The sequence below is a fragment of the Cetorhinus maximus genome, chromosome 2, assembly GCF_964194155.1.
Source record: "Cetorhinus maximus chromosome 2, sCetMax3.hap1.1, whole genome shotgun sequence".
NCBI classification, from domain to species: domain Eukaryota; kingdom Metazoa; phylum Chordata; class Chondrichthyes; order Lamniformes; family Cetorhinidae; genus Cetorhinus; species Cetorhinus maximus.
In genome coordinates, this window is record NC_135880.1 from 185,601,125 (window position 1) to 185,627,756 (window position 26,632).

Here is a 26,632-nt window from a genome sequence, read left to right on the forward strand (position 1 = left end):
ACTTGAAGGGATTTAACTGTGTTGAATGGGCTTTTATTGGAGTGTAGTTTTATGTAGCGAAGTCTATAATAGATACATAGGGCAGGATCTTCCGGCCGGCAAGCGGGGGCAGGGCCCGCTCGCCGATGTGTAAAATGATGCGGGATGACGTTGAGAGGGACTCCCGACATCATCCTGCGTCATTTCCGTTTTCAGGTCGGCGGGGGCACAGCCGAGTCAGCTGCACGCCCGCCGACCTGTCAACGGCCTATTGAGGCCATTGAAAAACTAATTAAGATCATTAATGGACCTGCCCGTTCAACCTTAAGGCTGGCGGGCAGGCTGGGACCCCTGGCGGGCTTTGGAAAAAGCATGAAACCTCATCCATGGGTGGGATGAGGTTTCATGAGGGTATTTAAATTTTTATTAAAGGTTTCAATAAAAATTATGGACATGTCAGGGAAATTTTTTTATCATTTCTATTATAAATTTTAAATCAGAGCCCATCTCCTTGCAGCAGCACTTAGCCTCAGGGAGATCTGTGAGCGCTTTTGCGCGCGTTCGCGAAAGAGCGCACTCCTGGCTGAGGGAATCTCCCCCCCCCCCCTCCACCCGCACAGGGAGCGTATAGGCCTTCATCGGTCCACCCACGTAAAATGGTGGCATGTCCCCGATCGGGGGCGCCGATTGGAGTTGCGCCCGCTCCCGCACTTCCCCCCCCTCCCCCACCCCCTTAATGGGGAGAACATTTTCCCCATAGAACTATATTACATTTCAGCTCAGCATGGATCCTGAGGTCTGCCCTTGGTGGATACTGAGTGAGTTGGCATGTAGGGTGTAAGGGCAAAGGGTGGTGGGTGGAGGGGTCATGGGTTGGCATGAGTTAGCACTAGGTTGACAGGGGCTATAAGGGGACATGAGGGTGGGTGGATGGGCATAGTTTGGCATGGAAGATATGAGGGCCCTTAGGTTGGCATGGAGGGAATGAGGGGCCATTGGAGTGGGTGGAGGGGCATAGATTGTCATTGATGGGGAATGGGTGGGTGAGGGCTAGAGGGCTTAATATTCAACAATAAAACTGGGATGAAGTCTCAGAGAACTGAGGCCTTTTAACCAGCCCGTCTTGGCACTTGGGGCTGCCTCCGATCCTCTGATCTGCGTCCAGGAGTGGCAGGCTGGACTCCAGGGCGCATGAGCATTGCATGCAGTTCTGGAATCCACATTATAGGAAGGATGTGATTGCACTAGAGAGTGTGCAGAAGAGATTTACGAGGATGCTGCCTCGGCTGGAGAGTTTTAGCTATGAGGAGAGATTGGATAGACTGAGGTTATTTTCCCCGGAGCAGAGGAGATTGAGGGGGGACATGATTGAGGTGTGTAAAATTATGAGGGGCATAGATAGGGTAGACAGGAAGGAACTTTCCCCCTTGGTGGAGGGATCAATAACCAGGGGGCATAGATTTAAGGTAAGCGACAGGAGGTTTAGAAGGGATGTGAGGAAGATTTTTTTCACCCAGAGGGTAGTGGGAATCTGGAACTCACTGCCTGAAAAGGTGGTAGAGGCAGAAATATTTAAGAAGTATTTGGATGTGCACTTGCGATGCCATGGCATACAAGGCTATGGGCCTAGAGCTGGAAAATGGGATTAGAATAGTTCGGTACTTGTTTGACCGGCGCAGACTCAATGGGCCGAAGGGCCTTTTTCTGTGCTGTAGACCTCAATGACTATATGACTATGACACCCCCAGTCCCCACTGAATGCAGACCCACCATTCGGGGCACTTTTTCCTGAGGGCCGCTGCAGCAAGCTGCATAAAAAGTGCACAATCATTTACTTTTAAGAATTCCAAAGGGTGTCTTGCCTCACACAAAGGGTGCCTTCCCTGTCCCAAAGATGTCCTGGGACAATATCCAAAGGGGCACTATACCTTGGCTATCCAAACGAATCCACGAAGTTCAGACCAGCTTTTAGCTAGCCTAATCCGCAAACACGGTTTCACACTCCTGGCCTACCAAAATCCCTCTTCAGTGGAAGCAGTTGGTGATTTAAATTGCCAGGTGCCTTCACAAACCACGCGTGCACGAACCCCAGCCAGACTCCAGTCCCACCCCTCCGAAAATAAATTGCCATGTTTGGGGGTTTAACTTAGGATTTTCATCGATTTCCACTATTTTCGCCACGGGGCTCTCTGTAATGATGCAGATCTGGGCCAAACACTTTATTGCAATTAGAGGAAAAAGAGGATGGTCAGAAACAATGTGGGCTCCTTGAAAATTGGAAACAGTTGTATTGTCAATGAGAATAAGGGCATAGCGAACACATTTGAATTAATTGCATCAGTATTTACAGTGGAGAAAGAGGTCTGGATAATGGAAATCCCAAGAACACTAATACTGCATCAGGCACAGGGACTCACCAAAATTAACATCAGCAAATTAACAGGAATGAAGAAAATAATGGCACTTATGACACAGCAGTTGGTAAAGGCTGAGTTATTTAAAATCCCAGAGGGAAATTTTAAACAACTGTCATAACCTGTATTTTCAATTGGTATGTTTGAGATGCAGCTCTGAATTCAGAAATGAAACCCACCAAGCCTCAAGAGGTTTTTTATATAAATTAAATTGAGCATTTATTAATTTAACAAAGAATTAAACACATGCACATTTCTACTATTTACTACCATAATAACTTTTAAACAAATCCCCTAGGTAATTATCTTCACCGAGGCAACAATAACCCACAGACTTAAACAGACACCAAGCAAAGTACATTTTATCTTACGAATTCAAAATGAGTTTTCTTTCAGTTTGGTTCTTTTGCACCATTGTAGGCTTCAGGTGGCATGCTTCTGACCTATACACACACAACTCCTTTCTGTATGTACCTAGCCTTCTCTTTGAAAGTAAATACTCATTGTATCACCAGACCCTTTGAACTCCACCTCTACTAACAATAAAACCCCTTTCATAGTACCAATTTTATTAGTGATATAAACATAGTGCTTGGTGTCTCCTAGCTAAGTGCAAGATTTCACCCCCAGTCTCTGAATGGTTTATTCAATAAAATGCAAATATACCCTCTACCATGCTTTTTAACATCTCAAACCTACTATACATCAAAGCACCCAGACTAGCTGGCTTTAATCCAATTAAGACACACACACTCACCCACAGTGACCCTACTACAAGTCCAATTTTAAAAATTTCCAATAACATTATATACATTAATATCTTCATGACACACGAAAGAATAACAAATCCTATGGGCCGGGTGGTTTCCACCTTAGCGTAAGAAACAAGTTTGTGAGAACGTGAAGATACCCTATCTGTAATCTTCCAAAGTTCTCTCGGTTCAAAAATTGAAAATTTGTGCTTATCACTTCAGTGATTAAGAATGGTGAGAGCGGGAAACCAGGGAATTACACACCAGTTTGGTTAACATCTCTTGTCAGGAGAATACTGGACTTCATAAATAAGGATGCTGATGGAATTAACACAGTCCAGGATCTCTGCATTGGTGACCTTTTTCCTGTTAAGAGGTGCCAAGGATATGTCTGAGACAGCAACGGTGGAACCTATTCAGCCTTTTTGCCTGCCTACCATATGTTGTCCAGGTATCTCCACTGTAAAGAAGTGCACTCAGGTAGATTAACAATTTGGTGCTATGAGACTATTGTTGTTCCGTGCTCTTATTTAGCTTTGACATAACAGCTGCATTTTTTGTAATGTGCGTGTTGATTTCAGCATCAAATGACAGATTACTGGTGATTGTTGAGGCTAGATATGTGAAACTATCAACAATCAACAATCCCAGCATCACATTGTCATTGCTGATAGATGGTGGTATGGCATCATCCTGGACCATGATGTTTGTCTTCCTGGTGTTGATGGTCAAACCAAGGAGAGTGAGAGAGTCTGTCCATTTGCCACTGAAGGTGTTCCTCGGTATGGAATGCTAGTGTGACATCGTCAGCATAGGGCAACTCTCTGATAAGGACTTAGTGCACCTTTGTCATGCATCTCAGGCGAACAAGGCTGAACAGCTTTCCATTAGTTCTGGTATGTAAGTAGCCATCCTCTGTAGATGAGCATATGAAGGCATCAAAGAGAAGAAAATGCCAAAATGTTGGCATCAGAACACAACCCTGTTTGACCCTACTGTGGATCTCATAGAGTTCTGGTGTTGCCCCGTCATAGCTGACCTTCCTCATCATGTTGTCATGGAAAGAGGAGATCACATGGAGCAACTTTGGAAGGCAGCCAATTTTCCCCAGCAGCTTAAAGAGACTGCCTCTGTCACATGCTCAAGTACCTTGGTGAAATCAGTGAAGGCAATATATAGTGCTCTCCTTTGTTCACAGCATTTCTGTTGCACGGCCCTCTCCCTCCAGTAGACACAGAAGTTCATGCAGAGTGCTAGTTTCCTGTTCTTGATGCGTTCAAGCAGTAGAACACTAGCACCTGGAGCTTTGCCCATGGCAAGCACGTCAGTATCTTTACTAAGCATCTCCATTGTGGGCTCGATGGTGCCTGGAGCTTCGTCAGCGACAGTGTACTCACTAAAGTACAATTCAAGGTAGTGTTCCACCCGTCTCTCCAACACTATTGCAGTCAGCGATCGCTTCCTCGGCCTTTGTTTTCAATGGAGCCATTTTCCTTGTTGATGAATCTGTTGTCATAGGTCTACAGCACCGAAAAAGGCCCTTTGGCCCATTGAGTCTGCGCCGGTCAAACAAGTACCTAACTATTCTAATCCCATTTTTCAGCTCTAGGCCCATAGCCTTGTATGCCATGGCATCGCAAGTGCGCATCCAAATACTTCTTAAATGTTTCTGCCTCTACCATCTTTTCAGGCAGTGAGTTTCAAATTCCCACCACCCTCTGGGTGAAAAAATTCTTCCTCACATCCCCTCTAAACCTCCTGCCCCTTACCTTAAATCTATGCCCCCTGGTTATTGATCCCTCCACCAAGGGAAAAAATTCCTTCCTGTCTACCCTATCTATGCCCTTCATAATTTTATACACCTCATAATCATGTTCCCCCTAAATCTCCTATGCTCCAGGGAAAATAACTCCAGTCTATCCAATCTCTCCTCATAACTAAAACTCTCCAGCCCAGGCAACATGCTGGCAAATCTCCTCTGCACCCTCTCTAGTGTAATCACATCCATCCTATAATGCGGATTCCAGAACTGCATGCAGTACTCCAGCTGTGGCCTAACCAGCGTTTTATACAGTTCCAGCATAACATCCCTGCTCTTATGTTCTATGCCTCAGCTAATAAAGGCAAGTATCCCATCTGCCTTCTTAACCACCTTATCTACCTGTCCCACTACCTTAAGGGACCGGTGGACATGCACACCAAGGTCCCTCTGATTCTTGGCACTTCCTGGGGTCCAACCATTCATCGTGTATTTGCATGCCTTATTTGTCCTGCCCAAGTGCGTCACCTCACACTTATCCAAATTAAATTCCATTTGGCACTGATTTAACATCTGTCCGGCCCGTCTATATCCTCCTGTAATCTAAGGCTATCCTCCTCACTATTTACCACCCCACCAATTTTCGTGTCATCCGCGAACTTACTGATTAACCTTCCTACATTCAAGTCTAAATCATTTATATATACCGGAAACAGCAAGGGACCCAACACCGATCCCTGTGGAACCCCACTGGACACAGGCATCCAGTCACAAAAGCATCCCTCGACCATCACCCTCTGTTTCCTGCCACTCAGCCAATTCTGGATCCAGTTTGCCAAATTGCCTTGGATCCCATGGGCTCTTACCTTCTTTATCAGTCTCCTATGTGGGATCTTATCAAAAGGATAAGTAGACTGAAGTCCAAGTAGACTATGTCAAATGCATTACCCTCATCTACACACCTGGTTACCTCTTCGAAAATTGGTCAGCCATGACCCCCCCACCTTAACAAAACCATGCTGACTGTCCTTGATTGATCCCTGCCTCTCCAAGTGTAGATTAATTCTGTTCCTCAGAATTGCTTCCAATAGTTTCACCACCACTGAGGTTAGACTGACTGGCCTGTAGTTCCCTGGTTTATCCCTTCCTCCCTTCTTGAATAACGGTACCACATTGGCTGTCCTCCAGTCCTCTGGCACCTCTCCTGTGGCCAGAGAGGTATTTAAAGTTATTGCCAGCGCCCCTGCTACCTCCCCCCTTGCCTCACTCAAAAGCCTGGGATACATTTCATCCAGGCCTGGAGATTTATCTACTTTTAAGCCTGCCAGACCACTTAGAACCTCCTCCCTTTCTATGCTAATTTCTTTAGTTATATCACAGTACTTCTACCTGATTTCCATACCCATGTCATCCCTCTCACTTGTGAACACCGACACAAAGTATTCATTTAGAACCCTACCTATGTCTTCCGGCTCCACACACAAATTACCACTATGGTTGTTAATGGGCCCTACTCTTTCCCTACCCTCTTACTGTTAATGTGCTTGTAGAATAACTTTGGATTTTCCTTTATTTTACCTGCCAATGTTTTTTCATGCCCCTTTTTTACTCTCTTAATTTCCTTTTTAAGTTTCCCCCCTACACATTCTATACTCCTCTAGGACTTCCGCTGTTTTGAGCCCTCGGTATCTGCCATAAACCTCCTTTTTTCTCTTTATCCAACCCATCCTCAACATGGATTTGTTGGTCCCACCCTTTATCTTTACTGGAATATGTTGGCCCTGTATTTTCCCTATTTCCTCCTTGAATGAGTCCCACTGCTCTGACGCAGATTTACCTAAAAGTAGCTGCTCCCAGTCCACTCTGGCCAAATCATATATCATATCAAATCATATCATACCTGTTGCCTTTTTTGATTCCCTCATACATGCCCCTAGCATTCCCTGTGTCAAAGGACACCAGGGTATAACATAACCACCTGGAGCTTTACCCATAGCAAGTGAGTCAATAGCTTCTAAGTGGGACTTTATTCCCATTTTTTTCAAGGTTTTCAAAATCATAAACATTTTATAAAACCTCGCATTCACAACAGATTATTGTTTCTAAAACCTTACATACCACTGATGTTAAACTGACCAGCCTGTGGTTACTCGGAAAGTTCTTACACCCTTCTTTAAATAAGGATATCACATTTGCCACCCTATCTAGGGAAAATTGGAAGATTATGGCAAGCCCTTCTGCTCTATCCACCCTCCATTTCCCTTAGCAACCTTGAATGCAAACCATCCTGACCAAATGACTTATCCACTCTCTAAGTATGGCTAGCCTTTACAATACGTCCTGCCCAACAACTTTCACCCTATCCATTACCTCTACCATTTCCATTTCCACCCGAATTTTGTTAGCACCCTCATCCTTAAAGAACAGCAATACAAAGTACTTGTTTTAAGTGTCCTAGCCTTGCCCTGCATCTGCAAGCATATATATTACCTCTTTGTTCCTAATAGACCTTTTTCTGCCTCGTCTACATGCTTACTATTTACATGCTGGTAGAAGATTTTTAGTTCATAGCATAAGAAGTAGGAGCAGGAGTAGACCATATGGCCTGTCGAGCCTGCTCCGCCATTCAGTACAATTAGGGCTGAAATTTGGCTTCAAATCCATTTTCCCACTCACTCTCCATATTGCTTGATTTCATGAGAGATCAGAAATCTCTCAGTCTTAAATATATTCAACGATGGATCATCCACATCCCTCTGGAGTAGAGAATTCTGAAGATTTCAAACCCCCTGAGTGAAGTCATTTTCTTCATCTCCATGCCAAACGACTGCTGCTTATCCTAAGACTGCAGCTCTGAGTTCTAAATTCCCCAGCTAGGGGAAACAACTTTTCAAAAGTTTTTAGAAATCCCCTTCAGAATCCTGTATGTTTCAATGAGATCACCCCTCAATCTTCTGAACTCCAGAGAATATAGATTCCATCTACTTAGCTTCTCATCATAGGACAACCCTCTCATCCCAAGGACCAAACTAGTGAATTTTTGCTGTACTGTTTCTAACGCAAGTATATCCTTCCTTAAATATAGAGACCAAAACTGCACACAGCATTCCGGTCTCTCACCAAAGTCTTGTACGATTGTGGGAAGATTTCTTTATTCTTGTACTCTAATCCCCTTGCAATCAAGGCCAACATGCTATTTGCCTTCCTAATTGCTTGCAGTACATGCATGCTAACTTCCTACATTCCTTGTACAAGTTCCCTTTCACGTTAACTAATTCTGATTTTGTTCTCTCTTTGCCAGCCTTATTTTCCTCTTCACTTACCCTCTCAACTTATTGAATTTTGTCTGATTGTCGATGAGGAATTCACTGACGTACACCTTTTTATTTTTCTTTCATCATATTCTCTAAGAGCCCTGGCTTTGTTTCTCCTGCCTTTTCGTCTTGGTGCTTAGCCTGTACATGAAACATCACTCCCTTAAACATCACCCATTGTTCCATTACAGTTTTTCTGGTTTCATTTTACCCTGGCTACATCCCCTTGAATTCCATTGAAGTTAGTCATTTTCTTCTACTTTAGATTGCTCCCTGCTCTTCTCAATCTAAACCATATGACATTGTCACAATCCCGATACTGTTACAATTCTGGATGAGATCAGAAACTTTTTTTTTAGAAAATGAAGAAATCCGAAATCCCAGTTAGTTACTGCAAGAATGAAGTTGCAATATTCCATGGCTTAATACTAAAGAGTGTTTACTATACATGAGTCAAACAAGGCAAACGCTAAATACTATCTTAGATAACCTACTATACTCTACAACAACATATGTTAACACGAATTTACAGGCAAATTGTGGCCGATTATAAGCTATAAATTACACATTAAATGGCAGATACAATTCAGAGCTTATAAATTGGCTCTGCAACTCACTCATCGCATATGTCATCAATCTCAGTCACTAAGTCCTTCAAAACTCTCTTCCTCACAAAGAATTTTCAGCTCCACTTCTTTTAGGATTCAGCCTGATCCTTGGCCTACAGCAGTGCACAACCAACCTAATTTCCACGGGCACGGTCTTCACCAAATATGGCACACGTCTGCAGAACCCCCTCAACTCTGCTTACGATGGTCTGGATGGTGTAGATCCTTCAAGTAACAAAAACAGCTGCTGTAACCGTACCTTTGCTTATTCTCAGCTTCTGGATCTAGACTCTGTCTTCTTCAGCCTGCCTGCACTGCACCACTGGACTCATCATCTATGGAGCCCTGATGGTTGTCTCCTTTTATACAGTTTCAACCAGAAGTTTTGGTTTCCAATCTCAGTTTCAGTATTAGTAAGCAACTGTGAGAGTCAGTTTCCCTTTCCAGTTGGGCTCTGTCTCAAAAAAAAACAAGCTTTGCCCACAGATTCCATCACACTTCTCCCTTTGGGAAAAATAAAGTTTACTGTAGTAAAACTTTATTTACAACAATTTTAAAATATAGGAAGTTCTTATCATCCTGAATTCTTAACAAGTAGCTTATTGCATACCGTACAGGTTACCTTTTCCTATTTTGCAATTATACATATATTTACAAAATTATAAGGGCTGAACCAAAGCAAAAGAAAATGAATATACCAATTAGGATTCGCAGGATTCAAATGTCATAGAATTATCATAACTCAGAGCCTTGCCTTCTCCTACACCCCCGGAGCATCAACAATTACACTGTTTTTCTGGGTATGTGCTCAATTTTTAGGTTAAAGAGCCGCAGGGTCAAATTTCAGCGAAATAACCTAAGATTCTTTGTTCAGAACCTCTCCAAAAACACCAGTGGATTATGATCAGAGAAAATTAATGTCTCCATTATTATTCAAAACATAAACTTCAGATTCTTGAAGAGCCATGACAAGACTTAACATTTTTTTTTTCAATTGTGGAATATTTTTGTTGATATGTATTAAGTTTACTTGAGACTCTCCTACACTTGCATCACTGGCATCAATAGCTATTTTGAATGGTTTATTGAAATTTGGAGCAGCTAAGACAGGTTTGTTTATTAATACAGCCTTTAAACTATCAAAGGTGGTCTGACAAGACTGTCTAGTCAACTTTTATATTTTAATCCAACTTTGTTAATTGAGCGACTACTGTGCTGAAATTCAAGACAAACTTCCTGTACAGTTCACACATTTTGAGGAACCATAGTATTTCTTGTGTTATTTTAGGGACAGAAAAGCCCATAATTGATTGAACTTTAGCTTGTCTGGGCGACACTTGATCTTGCCCCAGGACTTGTCCCAAATAGGTGACTTTAGCCTTGGCAAACTCACTTTTTGCCAAATCTACCACCAAATCAGCTTTTTGTAGTTTGTCAAATAGTGCACCTTATTCATTGGTACATGCTCCAACTGCTGTGCTTTGTTGCAGGGCAGTGGAAAAAATGGTGGAGCAAATTCAATAGTAAATTTCAAAAGGGAATTGGGTAAATAGTTGAAGGGAAAAAATTACAGGGCTATTGGGAAAAGACCAGGAGAATGGAACTAATTCAATAGTTCTACCAAAGTGCTGGCACTGGCCAAATGGGCTGAATGGCCTCCTGTGCTGAATGATATTGTGTAAATAAATTTTTAAGTCATTAACAGGCATAATGAGTTTGGGTAACGGAGCTTGGGGTGCCACTGATTCTGAACAGCGCTGACCCTTTGACTCTTTCCTATTAATTGTGCCTCAGCTATTGGAACACATGCCAGTGCCTCAGTCGCTCTCCTCTTTTTCCTCTTTGAGCAGTGGTCGTGCAGTGCATATTGGTGGATATTCGCTTTCTGCAGGTAGGCCATGTACCATGTTGACTGTTTATGCAAACTGCCTGCGATGGAAGTTCAGCCAAACGTAGTAAATCTCTCTGACCAGTTGCTGTGTGTGTGGATCATTGATGATACTCACTGTATGCAAGTATACAGAATTCTTACAAGGCTCGACAAGGTAGATTACAGGAAGATTTTTTTTCCCTGGCTTGGGAAACAGTCTCAGAATAAGATGTAGGCCATTTAGGACCAAGATGAATATTTTCTTCACTCGGGTGGTAAACCTTTGGAATTCTCTACACCAGAGGGCTGTGGAGGGTGAGTTATTTGTATGTTCAAGACAGAAATTGATAGATTTCTAGACATGAAAGACATCAAGGGATATGGGGATTATGCAGGAAAATGATGGGCCGTAACTTCCAAGTAGCGTCGGAAAGTGCTGGCCCGCAGAAATTAGAAGAAATAAATGCACACTTACCTGGTCTTGAAAATTGCGTGACTACTTCCGTTTGGTGGAGCTGCTTGGGGCTTACATCGAAAGAACCCTCACAGGCCCCAGTGAAGTCTAGATCCAGCATAGCCAAGGAGTCCACGTGCCCTTTTGGGGGGGGGGGGGTGGTGGGGGGGTGCGCATGGATGGGTGTGTGTCCAGAGGCCAGGTGGGGCATCTGGAGGGTGGGTTGCTTCCAGAGGTCAGTGGCCCATTTGGAGTTCAGGGGGGAGGTGCGTCCAGAGGTTGGGTGGGGGAGGCATGGTCGAAGGGTGGGGGGTGGAATGTGTGCCCGGAGTAAGGGGGGTGGGGAACGTGTGCCCAGAGGATGGGGTGGGGGGGATTCATGGCCGGGGGTGGTGGGGGTGGGGATCGTGCCCGGAGGTTGGGTGTGGGGATCGTGCCCAGGGGGGTGGGGGTGGGGGCGGGGGATCGTGGCCGGGGGCCAGGGGTGTCGGGGTTGGGGGGGTGGGGGCGGGTGTGGGAGGTGCGCCCGGAGGTCGGGGGAGTCTGGGTGGGGTGGCCTTTAAGGGATTGGGGGGGCATGCCCAGACGCTGGGGGGGCTGTCAGGGGTGGGGCATGTCCAGATGTCAGGGAGGTTAGTGAGAGGGCGGAGGGAGGTGGTCGGGGTGGGGCGCCCGGAGGGTGGGGGAGGAGCGTCCGGAGGTAGAGCAGGGGGGAATTGGAGGTCGGAGGAATTGGTGGGTGGGGGGAGCTGGAGTCCGATGTCAGGTCGGGTCCAAGATCCAATGTCAGGTCGGGTTGGGGTGTGGGGAAGTCTGGGGTCAGATCGGGTTGTTGGGGGTGGGTGGTCTGGGTCCAAGGCCAGGGTGGGGGATGAGGTCGGTGGGTGAGGGGGGGTGGGGGGAAGGTGGGATTGACGGAGGTCGATGGGGATGGGGTGGATTGGGGGATTCCCATGGCGGGGGGTGTGGGGCCAGTCCCGTGGGGTCGGTCTGGGTGTTTACCCTAGTTAAACCCAGAAGTTAGAAGGAGGTTTTAATTCTTCTAACTTTTTCTGGGTAACTATTGGTATAACCTCGGCGGAACCATCGAAGTTTGTTATTTAAATCACATTTTCAGATGGTTCCCAGCGCAGTTGTCCAGAAGAAGTTAGCACTTCTGGGCAACTGCCGTGCATACCCTTGCCTGGGAACTTGACCGAGAGATTCCCCACTGCATATTTGGGGTACCCCACCAAATCCAACGCTGGGGAGCGCGAAAGTTACGGGCCGACATTTAGTTGGATGATCAGCCATGAAGATCTAGTTGAACAATGGAGCAGGCTCGAGGGGCTGAAGGGCATACTCTTCCTATTACTCGTTCCTATGCAGATAGTTTCTCCTTTTATACATCAAGACATTCCTGTTTCTGAAACTCTTCATGTTGCAGCAGTCAGCTCGGGGGTCTCGGTCAGACCCTGAGCACAAGGGTCTCGGCCAGACCCCCGCCCCTCAGCGCGAGGGTCTCGGTCGGACCCCCGCCCCTCAGCCGAGGGTCTCGGTCGGACCCCCGCCCCTCAGCGCGAGGATCTCGGTCGGACCCCCACCCCTCAGCGCGAGGGTCTCGGTCGGACCCCCGCCCCTCAGCGCGAGGGTCTCGGTCGGACCCCCGCCCCTCAGCGCGAGGGTCTCGGTCGGACCCCCGCCCCTCAGCGCGAGGGTCTCGGTCGGACCCCCGCCCCTCAGCGCAAGGGTCTTGGTCGGACCCCCGCCCCTCAGCGCGAGGGTCTCGGTCAGACTCACTAATTGCAAAAAAGATGGTGAGTTCTTTATCTCAGTTGACCAGCATCTCATTAGAGCCCCATCTGCATGGGGTGCTTCTCCTGGAATTAGATTGCATTCCCATTAAACTCTGATAACGTACACAACTTGCACGAGAGATGACGAAATGTGATGTTAGGTGCTGAGAGAGAAAACAGAATAACTAGATTGCTTTGGAAGTTCAGTAATGAGGACAAATGAGCTAACTGACCAGGTGGTATAGGTTCAGAATGAATGTTGACTAAAGCATTAGGCGAACTCCTGCTCTTTCTGTGCATATTGTTGTGGTAATTTTTTACATTCTGGCAAGATGTGGCTAGTAGAGTTGATGAGGGGGAGCCAGTGGATGTGGTTTATTTGGACTTTCAGAAGGCTTTCGACAAAGTCCCACATAAGAGATTAGCGTGTAAAATTAAAGCACATGGGATTGGGGATAGTATATTTAGACGGATAGAAAACTGGTTGGCAGACAGGAAACAAAGAGTAGGAATAAATAGGTCTTTTTCCGAATGGCAGGCAGTGACTAGTGGGGTACCGCAGGAATCGGTGCTGAGACCCCAGCTATTCACAATATATATTTATGATTTAGATGAGGGAACTAAATGTAATATCTCCAAATTTGCAGATGACACAAAGCTGGGTGGGAGGGTGAGCTGTGAGGAGGATGCAGAGATGCTTCAGTGTGATTTGGGCAAGCCGAGTGAATGGGCAAATGCATGGTAGATGCAGTATAATGTGGATAAATGTGAGGTTATCCACTTTGGTGGCAACAACAGGAAGGCAGATTATTATCTGAATGGCTATAAGTTGATAGAGGGGAATGTGCAACAAGACCTTGGTATCCTCGTACACCAGTCGCTGAAGGTAAGCATGCAGGTGCAGCAGGCAGTAAAGAAGGCAAATGGCATGATGGCCTTCATAGCCAGAGGATTTGAGTACAGGAGCAGGGATGTCTTGCAGCAATTGTACAGGACCTTGGTGAGACCACACCTGGAATATTGTGTGCAGTTTTGGTCTCCTTATCTGAGGAAGGATGTTCTTGCTATAGAGGGAGTGCAGCGAAGGTTTACCCGACTGATTCCTGGGATGGCGGGACTGACATATGAGGAGAGATTGAGTCGGTTAGGATTATATTCGCTGGAGTTCAGAAGAATGAGGGGGGATCTCATAGAAACCTATAAAATTCTAACAGGACTAGGCAGGGTAGATGCAGGAAGGATGTTCCCGATGGTGGGGGAGTCCAGAACCAGGGGTCACAGTCTAAGGATATGGGGTAGACCATTTAGGAGAGATGAGGAGAAATTTCTTCACCCAGAGAGTGATGAGCCTGTGGAATTCACTACCACAGAAAGTAGTTGAGGCCAAAACATTGTATGTTTTCAAGAGGAGTTAGATATAGCTCTTGGGGCAAAAGAGATCAAAGGATATGGGGAGAAAGCGGGAGCAGTTGAGTTGGATGATCAGCCATGATCATGATGAATAGCAGAGCAGGCTCGAAGGGCCAAATGGCCTACTGCTCCTATTTTCTATGTTTAGGCGCAAGCTCAATTTTTTATCTCATCAAAAACACTACTTACCTTCCCGGTGCTTTCGGAGAAAACACTTTTACCACTTCTACTTCACTAGAAAGGCCATCTCTTAGCTTTTTTATTTGCTGCAGGCTAGCCTAAAAGGAATGTTTATAGGAGGGACAACTCTTGTTACAGCATTAAAGTGTTCTGCCAGCAGCTGCTTCTAAAACACCACATGGGAAATTTATCAGTCAGCCATGCTGCAGCCCATAGATGGATCAAGAAGTGACAAGATGTGTATTAAGGGGCATTGCAGTAAGCATTTTTCCTGGGGAATGGAAACATAGGCTGGGATGGTGGCAGAGGAGAGAAAATATGAGATGAGGAAGCTGAGGGGTCAGGGAGTGTAGGGAAAATAAGAGAAAATAGGTGAGAAGACAGGATTAAAACGAGCAAGATTGTCAACGGCAGAGGCCGATTTGAGGTGCAGGTGCATAAATGTAGTTAGCATTATAATAAAACTAGTAAACTAGAGGTATAATCTAACATTTACAGAGATGAGACCTAACGAAGGTCTGGGAGTGGAACATTCCGGGTTACAAAATATTTAGAAGGGAGGTAGCAGTGATGATCAAAGATTCCATTATAGAACTCTAAAGTAGGGAGTGATACAAAAAAGCGAATATATTTGATTGAATTAACGAATAAGAAGGGGAGTGTTGATCAACAAGAGCTGGAGGAAGAAATATTACAGGAAAATTTAGGAAGAATAGACCCCTAATTATCCAAAGATGGACTAAGTAAAAGAAAAAGCTTTTCAGCAATACTCAAATTCTGCACATCCAAGCACTTCTTAGTTTTCCTTTTATAATTGGTATTCTCTTTCTCTATTGTGAAAACAGGTACAAAATACTTGTTTAATAAACAAAGAAAGACATGCATTCACATAATGCCTTTCACAGCCAGACATCTCAAAGCGCATTACATCCCATGAAGTACTTTTTAAGTATACTCACTGTTGTAATGTAGGAAGCACAGCAGTCAATTTGTGCATAGCAAGCTCCCACAAACAGCAATCCGATAAGCTGTTTTATTTGTCATTACCTTGTTTATTACTTTATCATAAGTGGCTGTTTTTAATTAACCAACTTCTCCTTCGCCGGTGTCTTAATTATAATACACTTATGCTTTTCTTAATATTTCCCATTACATTGCTTGCAAGTACTTTTTGTATAGCTTTTTAGAGCACTTGATATATTCTTTGTGCTATTTTTTGCTTTCTGTATTTCTCCCAGTCCTCTGGATTATCACTTGGTATCGAGTAAGCCAGCTCCTTTACAGAATCTCAGAATCTTTACAGTGCAGGTGGAGGCCATTTGGCCCATCGAGTCTGCATTGGCTCTCTGAGAGAGCATTCTACCTATTCCTGCTCCCTGCCTTATCCCAACCCTGCACATTAATTCTTTTCAGATAGCAATCCAATTCCATGTTGAACACCTCAATCAAGCCTACCTCCTCCACCCTCTCAGGAAGTTTGTTCCAGACTCCAACCACCCACTGGGTGAAAAAAATTTTCCTCGCCTTTAGTTCTGAATCTTAAATGTTGACTGTGATTGCTTGACCTTACAAGTTGAATTTTTGTTCTTTTGTGGACATGTATTGGTTTTGTATTATACTAAATATTTCTTTGAATATCTCCCACTGCTCTGTAGGTTTATCTGTTAACTGCTCAGTCCACTTTAACTTGTTCAGCTTGTACCCTTTTCTTTCAAAGTCAGCCTTAAGTTTAAAACGTTGGTTGGTGTATGATCTTTCCCTTTCTCGATCTTAAAGTCAAACTCTACCATGTAATTGTCACTGCAATAAACTCCCTCACTGTCAGTTTGTGAATTAATTGAGTCATTGCTCATAACTAAATTGAGCATGGCCTGTTCCCTTGTCAGCTTTGAAACATATTGAGCTGTCTATTAATTCAGAGGAAGGAGGGAAGGGGTGGGGGATGTAGGTGGGGGCTGAGATGTCTTGAGATCTGGAAACCTGTAAGAATGGATTTCTCTCAAGAAAAGTACTGCAGATGCTGGAAATCTGAAATAAGAACAGAAAATGCCAGAATTGTTCAGCAGGTCTGTTTTGTTCCATGGAGGCAGAAACAGAGTTAAGTTTCAGGCGCTTAGAGATTTCACACTTTTTAAGGCAGGCAGGGAAAGGGAGGAGGAGAGGAAAGAGCAAAAGGGAAGGTCTTTGAAAGGGTGGAAGGCAAGAGAGATTAAATGATAAAAGGGATCATAGTGACAAGCAAAAAAAGATTTTTCTAGAGCACTTCCAGTGAGAGAGGTTATTTTCTCCTTTTTTATTCCCTCATATTCACCACAAAATAGAACCTGTCGTTGACATTGCTCCGTCTAATGAACAGGTTAAAAACTGATGACTTTTAGGAACATAGGAGTAGGCCATTCAGCCCATTGAGCCTCCACCATTCAGTATGATCATGGCTGACCATCCACTTCAAAGCTTTTTTTGACCGCATTATCCCCAAATTCCTTTATGTCGTTGGTGTTTAGCAATCTGCCAGTCTGTTTTAAACATACTCGATGACTGAGCTTCTCTCGTCCTGTAACTTTATCTCTCCCCCCTCATATTTGGAATCCCAAGAACAAAAAACATTGTTTTTGCCTTCATAACCTCCATGCAGAATGAAAGATTCACAGTCAGTTTCTTGCCATGTCCAAAATAACGTGCTCCTCCCACTCTCCGCATTGCCCGAGGTTCAGCATACTGTCCTGGATTAACAAATGTCTGAGAAACCAAAGAAACATTTAACTGCCCTTCTCCATACCCAACGCTGCCACTTGAACTGTGCAGATTCAAGGCTCTGAAGTCATAGAAGATAAAGAGGGCAAGGATAGGACAGTGTATGGGCATCACCTAGTAGCAATGTTACACGAATTTTCACACAAATTTCCTAGAATCTTTTTACTTTCATAGGATGTGGGCATCGCTGGTAAGGCCAATATTTGTTGCCCATTCCTAATTGCCCTTGAACTGAGTTGTTTGCTAGGCCATTTCAGTTAAGAGTCACATTGCTGTGGGTCTGGAATCACATGCAGGCCAGACCAGGTAAGGATTGCATATTTCTTTCCCTAAAGAGCATTAGTGAACTAGTTGGGTTTTTAATGACAGTCAATGATAGTTCCATGATCACCATTACTTGGGATTAGTTTTCAATTCCAGAATTATTAATTGAATTCAAATTCCACCAGCTGCTGTGAGTGGGACTTGAACCCACTGGGCCTCTGAATTACTAGCCCATTATCTCTATGCACCATCTCCCTCTTCTGTTGAGCTAAGTTTGTGGAAGATGCTTATCATTTAGAAGAATGAACAAGAGTTTGCAAGGTAGATACTCCATTTTTAAAAAAGTGATTCATTATGAAAATGAGTACTGTGTGTGTTGGTTCTGACTGCTGCAATTCCTGCGTGCAATTTTTCCCTGACTTGTGCTTCAGCTGTTGCAGCACATTGCTGTGCCTGCATCTGTCTGTCCTTCTTTGTCTTCGAGAAATGGGAGTGTTGGACCTACTGGTATATCTTTGGCTTCTGCAGGTATCACTGATTTGTTTTCATTAAGTTCGACAAGATCCCACATTGAACACTGGGATCCAGTGGAATGAAGTAAGCTAGATACAAAATTGGCTCAATGGCAGGAAACAAAGGTGATGAATGTTTTTGTGACTGGAGGGCTGTTTCCAGTGGGGTTTCACAGGGCTCAGTACTGGGTCTCCTGCATTTTGTGATATCTATTAATGATTTGGACTTAAATGTAGGGGGAATGATCAAGAAGTTTGCAGATGACACAAAAATTGGCGGCACGGTTGATAGCAAGGAGGATTGCTGTCGACTGCAGGAAGTTAACAATGGACTGGTAAGGTGGGCAGAAAAGTGGCAAAATGGAATTCAACCCAGCATGAGGTGATACATTTGGGAAGGTCAAACAAGGCAAAGGATTACACAATAAATGGGAGGATACTGAGGTGTAGAGGAAGTGAGGGACCTTGGAGTGAATGTTCACAGATCCCTGAAGTAGCAGGACAGGTTGATAAGGTGGTTAAGAAGGTATATGGAATCCTTTCCTTTATTAGCCAAGGCATAGAATATAAGATCAGGGAGGTTATCCTGGAACTATATCAAACATTAGTTAGGCCACAGCTTGAACATGTGTGCAGTTCTGCTCACCTCATTACAGAAAAGGACGTAATTGCATTAGAGAGAGTTCAGAGGAGATTTAAGAGGATGTTTTCCAGGATGGAAAATTACAGCTATGAGGAAAGATTGGTTAGGCTGGGGTTGTTGTCCTTGGAACAGAGGAGGATGAGGGGAGATTTGATTGAGATTTACGGAATTGTGAGGGGCCTGGAAAGAGTGAATGGAAAGGGCCTATTTACTTTAGCAGAGAGGTCAATGACCGAGGTGCGGGGTGAGGGTGGTGGCGTAGATTTAAAGTGATTGGTAGAAAGATTAGATAGGTGATGAGGAAAAGCTTTTTCACCCAGAGGGTTGTGGGGGTCTGGAACTCACTGCCTGAAAGGGTAGTAGAGGCAGAAACCCTCAACTCGTTTAAAAGGTGTCTGAACATGCAGCTCAAGTGCTGCCACCTGCAGGGCTATGGGCCAAATCCTGGAAAGTGGGATTAGGCTGAGTGGCTCATTTTTCACCCGGTGCAGACATGATGGGCCAAATGGACTCTTTCTGTGACGTAAATTTGATTCTAATTGCTGCCCTCCAAAAATGGTATAAGTCTGCAAAATGGGGTCGGTGTCTGGAAATGCATATCATTCAAATAGTGGAGTCGTTACTGGGCTGGAGATTGAAACCAAAATGAATGTTGGACTTCTAATTCATCCAGGCCCCTGCAGACTGACCACCAGTCTAAGAACCGAATCATGATATGTCTGGAGCCTGATCTTGGGTACCAGCACAAAACAGGTCCGTATTGACACACCAACCATCTGGACACTGTCTCAAAATAGACCTGGGCATTGACACACAACCATTCTCAGCAGTAACTCTCATTTCAACCAGCCAGAATACAGCTTGACAGCAGAAACTTGAGATAAGCAGCACCTCTTTTCAGATCAAAAACTACAAAGGATCATTGGAAAACACACACTGATTCTTTTCCCCTCTATCCAGGTACTGCTATGACAACACACATGCAGACATACAACGTTGGGTACATCCAGACACAGTGCTGGGTAAGCCTGTGACAAAGAAGGGTAATATGGGCTCTTTAAAAACTGATGGTAATACTGCAAATGAAAATAAGGAAAGGGGAGACTTGCAGAATAATTGCTTTGTATCAGTCTTCATATTAGAGGATAAGAATCATATCATAGAATAATGCAGCACACGAGAAGGTCCTTCGGCCCATCGAATCTGTGCCAGCTGTTTCAAATAGCAATTGGGTTAGTCCCACTCCCACAATCTTTCCCCATACTGCTGCAGTTTTTTTCTCCGTCCAGTATTTATCGCTTTTGAAACCAGGAACGGGACACAGCGAGCCCTGAGAGCTGAAGTCCAGAGGCAAGGGATAATAGTAACATGGATACAAAATTGGCTGAGTAACCGGAAACAGAGAGTAGTCGTGAATGGATGTTTTTTGGGCTGGAGGAAGGTTTGTAGTGGAGCTCCCCAGGGGTAAGTGTTGGGACCCTCGCTTTTCCTTATACATATTAATGGCCTAGACCTTGATGTACAGGGCACAATGTACGAAGCATTGTGAACTGTGAGGAAGATGGTGTAGAACTTCAAAAGGACTTAGATAAATTGATGGAATGGGCAGACAGGTGGAAGATGAAGTTCAGTGTGGAGAAATGTGACGTGATTCATTTTGGTAGGAAGAACATGGAGAGAATATAAAATAAAGGATACAATTCTAAAGGGAGTGCAGGTGCATAGGCATCTGGGTGCGTAATCACAGAATTGTTACGGTATAGAAAGCCCATCGTGTCTGCACCGGCTCTCTCAGCATTTTAACTTAGTGCCAATCTCCTGCCTTTTCCCCGTAACCCTGCACATTGTTTCTATTTAAATAGTCATCCAATGACCGTTTGAATGCCTCAGTTGAACCTGCCTCCACCACACTTCCAGGCAGTGCATTCCAAACCCTAACTACTCGCTGTGTGAAAAAGTTCTTTCTCACCTCACATTCGTTTCTTTTGCAAAACACTTTAAAACTGTGCCCTCTGGCTCTCGATCCGTTTACGAGCAGGGACAGTTTCTCCCTATCTACTCTGTCCAGACCCCTCATGATTTTGAAAACTTCTATCAAGTCTCCTCTTAGCCTTCTCCTCTCCAAGGAAAACAGTCCCAACTTCTCCAATCCTTCCTCATAACTGAACTGTCTCATCCCCGGAACCATTTTTGTAAACCTCTTCTGCACTCTGTCCAATGCTTTCACACCCTTCCTATAATGTGGCACCCAGAACTGTATACAATACTCTAGCTGAGGACAACCAGTGTCTTATATAAGTTCATCATACTTTTGTACTCTGGATGGAGGAGTCAGTGGCAGAGTGGTGTTGTCACTGGACTGGTAATCCGGAGACATTAAAAGTCTAATAATGACCATGAAACCAATGCTGATTGTTGTAAAAACCAATCTGGTTCAATAATGTTCCATTAGGGAAGGAAATTTGCTGTCCTTACCTGGCCTACATGTGACTCCAGACCCACAGCAATGTGACTGACTCTTAAAAATGCCTTCTGAACAAGGGCAAAGGGATGGGCAATACATCAATGCCCACATCACACCCCATGAACAAATGATTTTTTAAAAAGGCCCTATTAATGAAGCCTAGAATACTGTATGCTCTCTCTGCCTGTTCTGCCACCTTTAATGTATATATGTACATATACACCCAGGCCTCTCTGCTCCTGCACACCCTTTAGGTTAGTACCCTTTATTTTATACTGTTATTTTATCCATGTTCTTTGTACCGAAGTGTATCACATTCAACACATTGAACTTCATCTACCATCTATCTGCCCATTCTACCAATGTGGCAATGTCCTTTTGAAGTTCTACACTGTTTAAAATTCTCCCAAGTGTTGTGACACCCGCAAACTTTGAAATTGTCCCCTGCACAATAATCTAGATTATTAATATATATCAGGAAAAGTAAGGGTCCCACTACCGACCCCTGGGAAACTCCAAAGCAAACCTTCTTCCAGCCCTCAAAATACCCATTAACCATTGCTCTCTGTTTCCTATCCCTCAGCTAGTTTTATATCCATGTTGCTACTGTCCCTTTTATTCCATGGCCTATAACTTTCCTCAAATTGTAATCAGAGCATAGAGTACAAGAGCAAGGAGGTTACTTTGAACCTATGTAAGACACTAGTTCAGCCTCAGCTGGAATATTGTGTCCAGTTCTGGGCGTTGCACTTTAGGAAGGATGTGAAGTGATTGGAGAGAGTGCAGAAAAGATTCACGAGAATAGTTCCAGAGGTGAGGAACTTCAGTTATGAAGACAGATTGGAGAAAAGAAGGCTGAGAGGAGATTTAATAGACGTATTCAAAATCATGAGTGGTCTGGACAGAGTCGATAGGGAGAAATTTTTCCCACTTGTGAACTGATCGAGAATGAGAGGGCAGATTTAAAATAATTGGCAAAAGAAGCAAAAACAAAATGAGAAAAAAAAATTCACGCAATGAGTGGTTAAGGTCTGGAATGCACTGCCTGAGTGTGTGGTGGAGGCATTCAATGGATAGTTATTTGTAAAGGAAAAATGTGCAGGGTTACATGGAGAAGGTGGGAGAATGAACAATTCCCTTAGTGCCAATCGGAGAGCTGATGCAGACACAATGGGCCGAATGGTCATCTTCAGCATGTCACAATTCTGTGATAAAAGCAAAATACTGCGGGTGCTGGAAACCTGAAACAAAAACAAAAATTGCTGGAAAAACTCAGTAGGTCTGACACCATCTGTGGAGAGGAAGCGAGTTCTGATGAAGAGTTATGCGGACTCGAAACGTTAACTCTGTCTTCCTCTCCACAGATGCTGTCAGACCTGCTGAGTTTTTCCAGTAGTTTTTGTTTTTGTAATAATTCTGTGATTAGTTGGTGAGTTTTAAGGCTTTTTTTCTCTAAACCAGGGCAGTAACTTAAACTAGTACCAGCAAAGTATAAGTACTGTACTAAACCTATAGCTTAACTAGCTGAACTACTTGATATAACTACACATAATCATTATATAAAGACTTAAATAAGACAAGCCTAAGATATGGCAGAGCAGGTTGGTGTGTCTGGGCTGTAGAATATGGGAGTTTGTGGATAGTGAGACTGTCCTGAACAAACCTGCCTGCAATAGCTGTCTCTATTCCTAATCTCTCCGGTTTAGAGTCACCGTGCTGGAGTGCAAGTTGGAGAGACCTGACATGTAAGGGATGGGGGAGGATATTCTGGACAGTTTTATCCAAAATACGGTCACATTCCAGGGGAAAAGACAGGTTCAGGAAAGGGAGGGTGTGATCGATAGAGAGCCAGGTAATGGGGGTATATGAGATGTTGCGAAGGAGGTCCCACCGACAATGGTCTTGTTCAACAGGTACAATATACTAGCTACCTGTGAAGGTGAGAAGAAAGAATGCAGAGAGGACCACAATGCAGACGAAGGCACTGTGGCTCATAAGACTATCCAGGTTTGGGTGTGGTGGAAGGGCAGTGGGAAGAGCAGAATAGAAATGTAGTAGTAATAAGGGACACTAATTTGAGAGATAGTTAGAGCTCATTACAGCCAAGATTGATATCCCTGAAGGGTGTGTTGCCTACCCAGTGCCAGGGTAACAGATATCTCACGACAGCTGGCGAGGAACTTGGAAAAGAAAAGGGTAAATCCAAGTTGTTGTGGCCCATGTTGGAACAAAGGAATAGGTAGGAAGATGGAGGAGTTTCTGCTGAAAGAGCATCAGGAGTTAGGATTTAAATTTAAGAAGTAGAACTTTGAGGGTAATAATCTCTGGATTATTGCCCAAACCACGTGCACATTAGTATAGGAACAGGGAGATCAGGAGAATTAACATCTAACTAAAGTGTGCTGATGTGAGAAAGAGGGGTTCCTTTTCATGAAACACTGGCATCTAGTTCTGAGACAGGAAGGAGCTTTACCAAGATGGGAACCTTGTCTTGGCAGAAAGGATAAATAGGGAGGTGGCAAAAGCTTTAAACTAGTAGGGAGTGGGGAGAGGGATCTACAAGAAACGTAAGTAGCCTAAATGTGAATAGAACAGGACAGGAGAAATTAGGAAAGAGTAAAGTAAAGGAGGACATTGGTTGCAAGGGTAAAGGAATGGAAGTCTATAAAGATGGTTAAACATAAATTGAGAGAAAATCCTATTAAAAGTTAATTAATTAGTTAATATGTCTGTACAGCAAAGTACACAGAGGCGCTGGAGGTAATCGTAAATTGGGAGATACCAGACATAGTAGGGATACTGAGACATGGCTACAGAAAGATGAGGACTGGGGTTTTAAACATTGTAATGTATAACATGTTTAGAAAAGATAGAGGGAGAGTGTACTTATTCAAGATAACATGATGGCAGTAGAGAAATGGGACGCAGCTATCAGAAAGACAAAAATCAAATCTATAAGGATAGAGTTAAAAGATAAAGGATCAATCACATCAATTGGCGTGAAGGAAAGAAGAAATATGCAGAAAAATTAGGGAATTGAGTAAAAACATAGAGTAATAATCATGGGAGATTTCAAATATCCTGATGTTAATTGGACAGAAGAGGTAGATAAAGGGTATAAGGGAATAGAGTTCCTACGATGTGATCAAGACTCCTTTGTAACCCAATGTTTCAAATATCATGAAAGGGAAGATTCACTATTGAATCTAACGTCCTTTAGGGAAGGAAATCTGCTGTCCTTACCTGGTTTGGCCTACATGTGACTCCAGACCCACAGCAATGTGGTTGACTCTTAGCTGCCCTCTGAAATGGCCTAGCAAACCACTCAATTTCAAGGGCAATTAGGGATGGACAATAAATGCTGGCCATGCCAGTGATACCCACATCCTGTGAATGAATAAAAAAATGATGTAATTTATCTGCATTTTCAAAAGATCTTCAAGCAGATGCCCCGCATTAGACTTATGAATAAGATCAGAGAATGTGGAATCAGGGCACGAGTGGCAGCATGGATTGCTAGTTGACTTCAAGACAGCACACAGAGTGGGAGTTAAAGTGGGAAATTATTCAGATTGGCAGAAGGTGGGTAAGTGGTGTCCCATAAGGATCAGTGCTGGAAGTACTGCTGATCACAATTTACATTAACAATTGGGACTTTGGAATCAAAAATGCAATTTCCGAGTTCATGTATGACACCAAATTCAGGGAGGATAGTCAATACTGAGCACTTTAATAAACTTGCAGAATAGGCAAATAATTGGAAATTGAAGGTGCGAGTCTAGTTGGGGCTGATGAACAAAGGGATCTTGGAATACAAATATATCCATCACTAAAAGTTGTACCACACGTTAGCGAGGCCATAAAAGAAAACAAACCAATCACTGAGTTTTATTTCTGGAGGCATGGAATTGAATAATAGGGAAGTTATGCTAAAACTGTCTCGAACTTTAGTTAGACCACCCTTAAGAAGACTGCATGCAATTCTGCTCGCCATATTATAAAAAGAATGTAGAGGCACAGGAGAGGTTGCAGAGAAGATTTACAGGGATGATACCAGAAATGCACGAATATAAATACTAGACTGTCAATGACATAGCCTCAAGTCTCAAGAAATTAAACTAATCACATGGCAATATCAGGTTTCTTAAAAACCTTGGACAAAGTTCCTCATGAAAAGGCTTTGTCCAAACCTCGCTGCTATAGAATCAGGGGGACATTGTTAAATTGGACGTGACACTTCTTTACCAACAGAAGACAAAGAGTGGTGCGCGATGGGGAATCATCCTGTCCTAGAGATGTTCTCGCCGGAGTGTCCCAGTGTACTCTGTTGAGACCTTTACTCTTCTTGACATACATAACAATAAATTAAAAAACTGGGCGCAACTATTTGCAGATGACTGCGTGACTCACGCATCAAGGAAAACTTAAGATCATATGAATTCACTGCAAGATGATCTTCGGGAATTGCAAAAATGGCAGGACCAATGGGGGGATGGCATTCAATGCCAAAATATGCTGTGTCATGTGCATTACCAAAAAAAAAAAGATCCAACAGCTTGAGGTTCTGTAATCAAATTCTCCAGATAGATACACAGCCATATTTGGGGGGGCTCATCTTAAAAGCAACCATCAATGGTGATTCCACGTTCAGGGGATAGCATCCTAAGTAAACAGGGTTCTTAAATTTCTGAGGAGGAATCTTTGGTATTGCAACAAAAATATCAGAATTATAGCTTGTTTGTCTAATGTTGGAGTTTGCAGGTTTTGTATGGAATTCTTATACGGTGAGACATAAATAAGATTGAAGCAATCCAAAGACATGCTGCGTGAATCCGTATGGGAAATACACCAGTGTCACACCCTGGATCAAAGATTTGGAATGGAATCACTAAAGCAAAGGAGGGAGAGAAATAGACTGACAATGTTCAATAAAATATGGAACGGACTGGTGGGAATTCACCTAAGCAAGTACCTAGTGTCCTCCAGCATTGACAAAACACAAGGTAGCCATCCACACAAACTACAAAGACCAGGGGCAGATTTTACAGCTCCTCTTGCCAGCGGGATTTTCTGGCCCCACAGAAGCCAATGGACTTTCGAACAGCTCACCACATTTTACAGCCCCTCCCCTGCTGTGACAGAGCTGTAAAATTCCACCCCATTTGTTTCCAAGATAGTGCCACCCCTCTTCAAGAAATGCCTTCCTTGAAGAAGTATTGATCTGTTCTCCGACAGGATTTCTGTCTGTCTCTTCTGCCTTGTTCACCTTCATTGCTTTCCATTTCTCTCCTGGTGTTTGACAAGGTGTTTACTAAAACCCGCTTTCACAGCAATATTTCCTTTCTAGTGTCCTGCCATCCATTCTTAATTAGCACTTTTCTTAGATAATATCACCACCTTCAACACCTCTTTGATCCTTTTGTCTGTGACATCTTTTGATTATCTGAACCTATCACTGCTTGCTTGTCCCTACAACCACC

At 43.8% G+C, this 26,632-nt stretch overlaps 1 protein-coding gene across 3 annotated transcripts in view; it reads left to right on the forward strand.

Annotated features, from left to right (window-relative positions):
- tmem107l (transmembrane protein 107 like) overlaps positions 1 to 26,632 on the forward strand; it is an 88,381-nt gene that overhangs the window by 48,871 nt on the left and 12,878 nt on the right. Inside the window, exons 5-6 of one of the 3 annotated variants that reach the window (XM_078530526.1) lie at positions 10,621 to 10,717; positions 17,965 to 18,061. In XM_078530526.1, the coding sequence (XP_078386652.1) occupies positions 10,621 to 10,717; positions 17,965 to 18,061 (194 nt within the window). The remainder of the gene's footprint in view (positions 1 to 10,620; positions 10,718 to 17,964; positions 18,062 to 26,632) is intronic. The other 2 variants (XM_078530535.1, XM_078530544.1) reach the window with 2 other exon arrangements.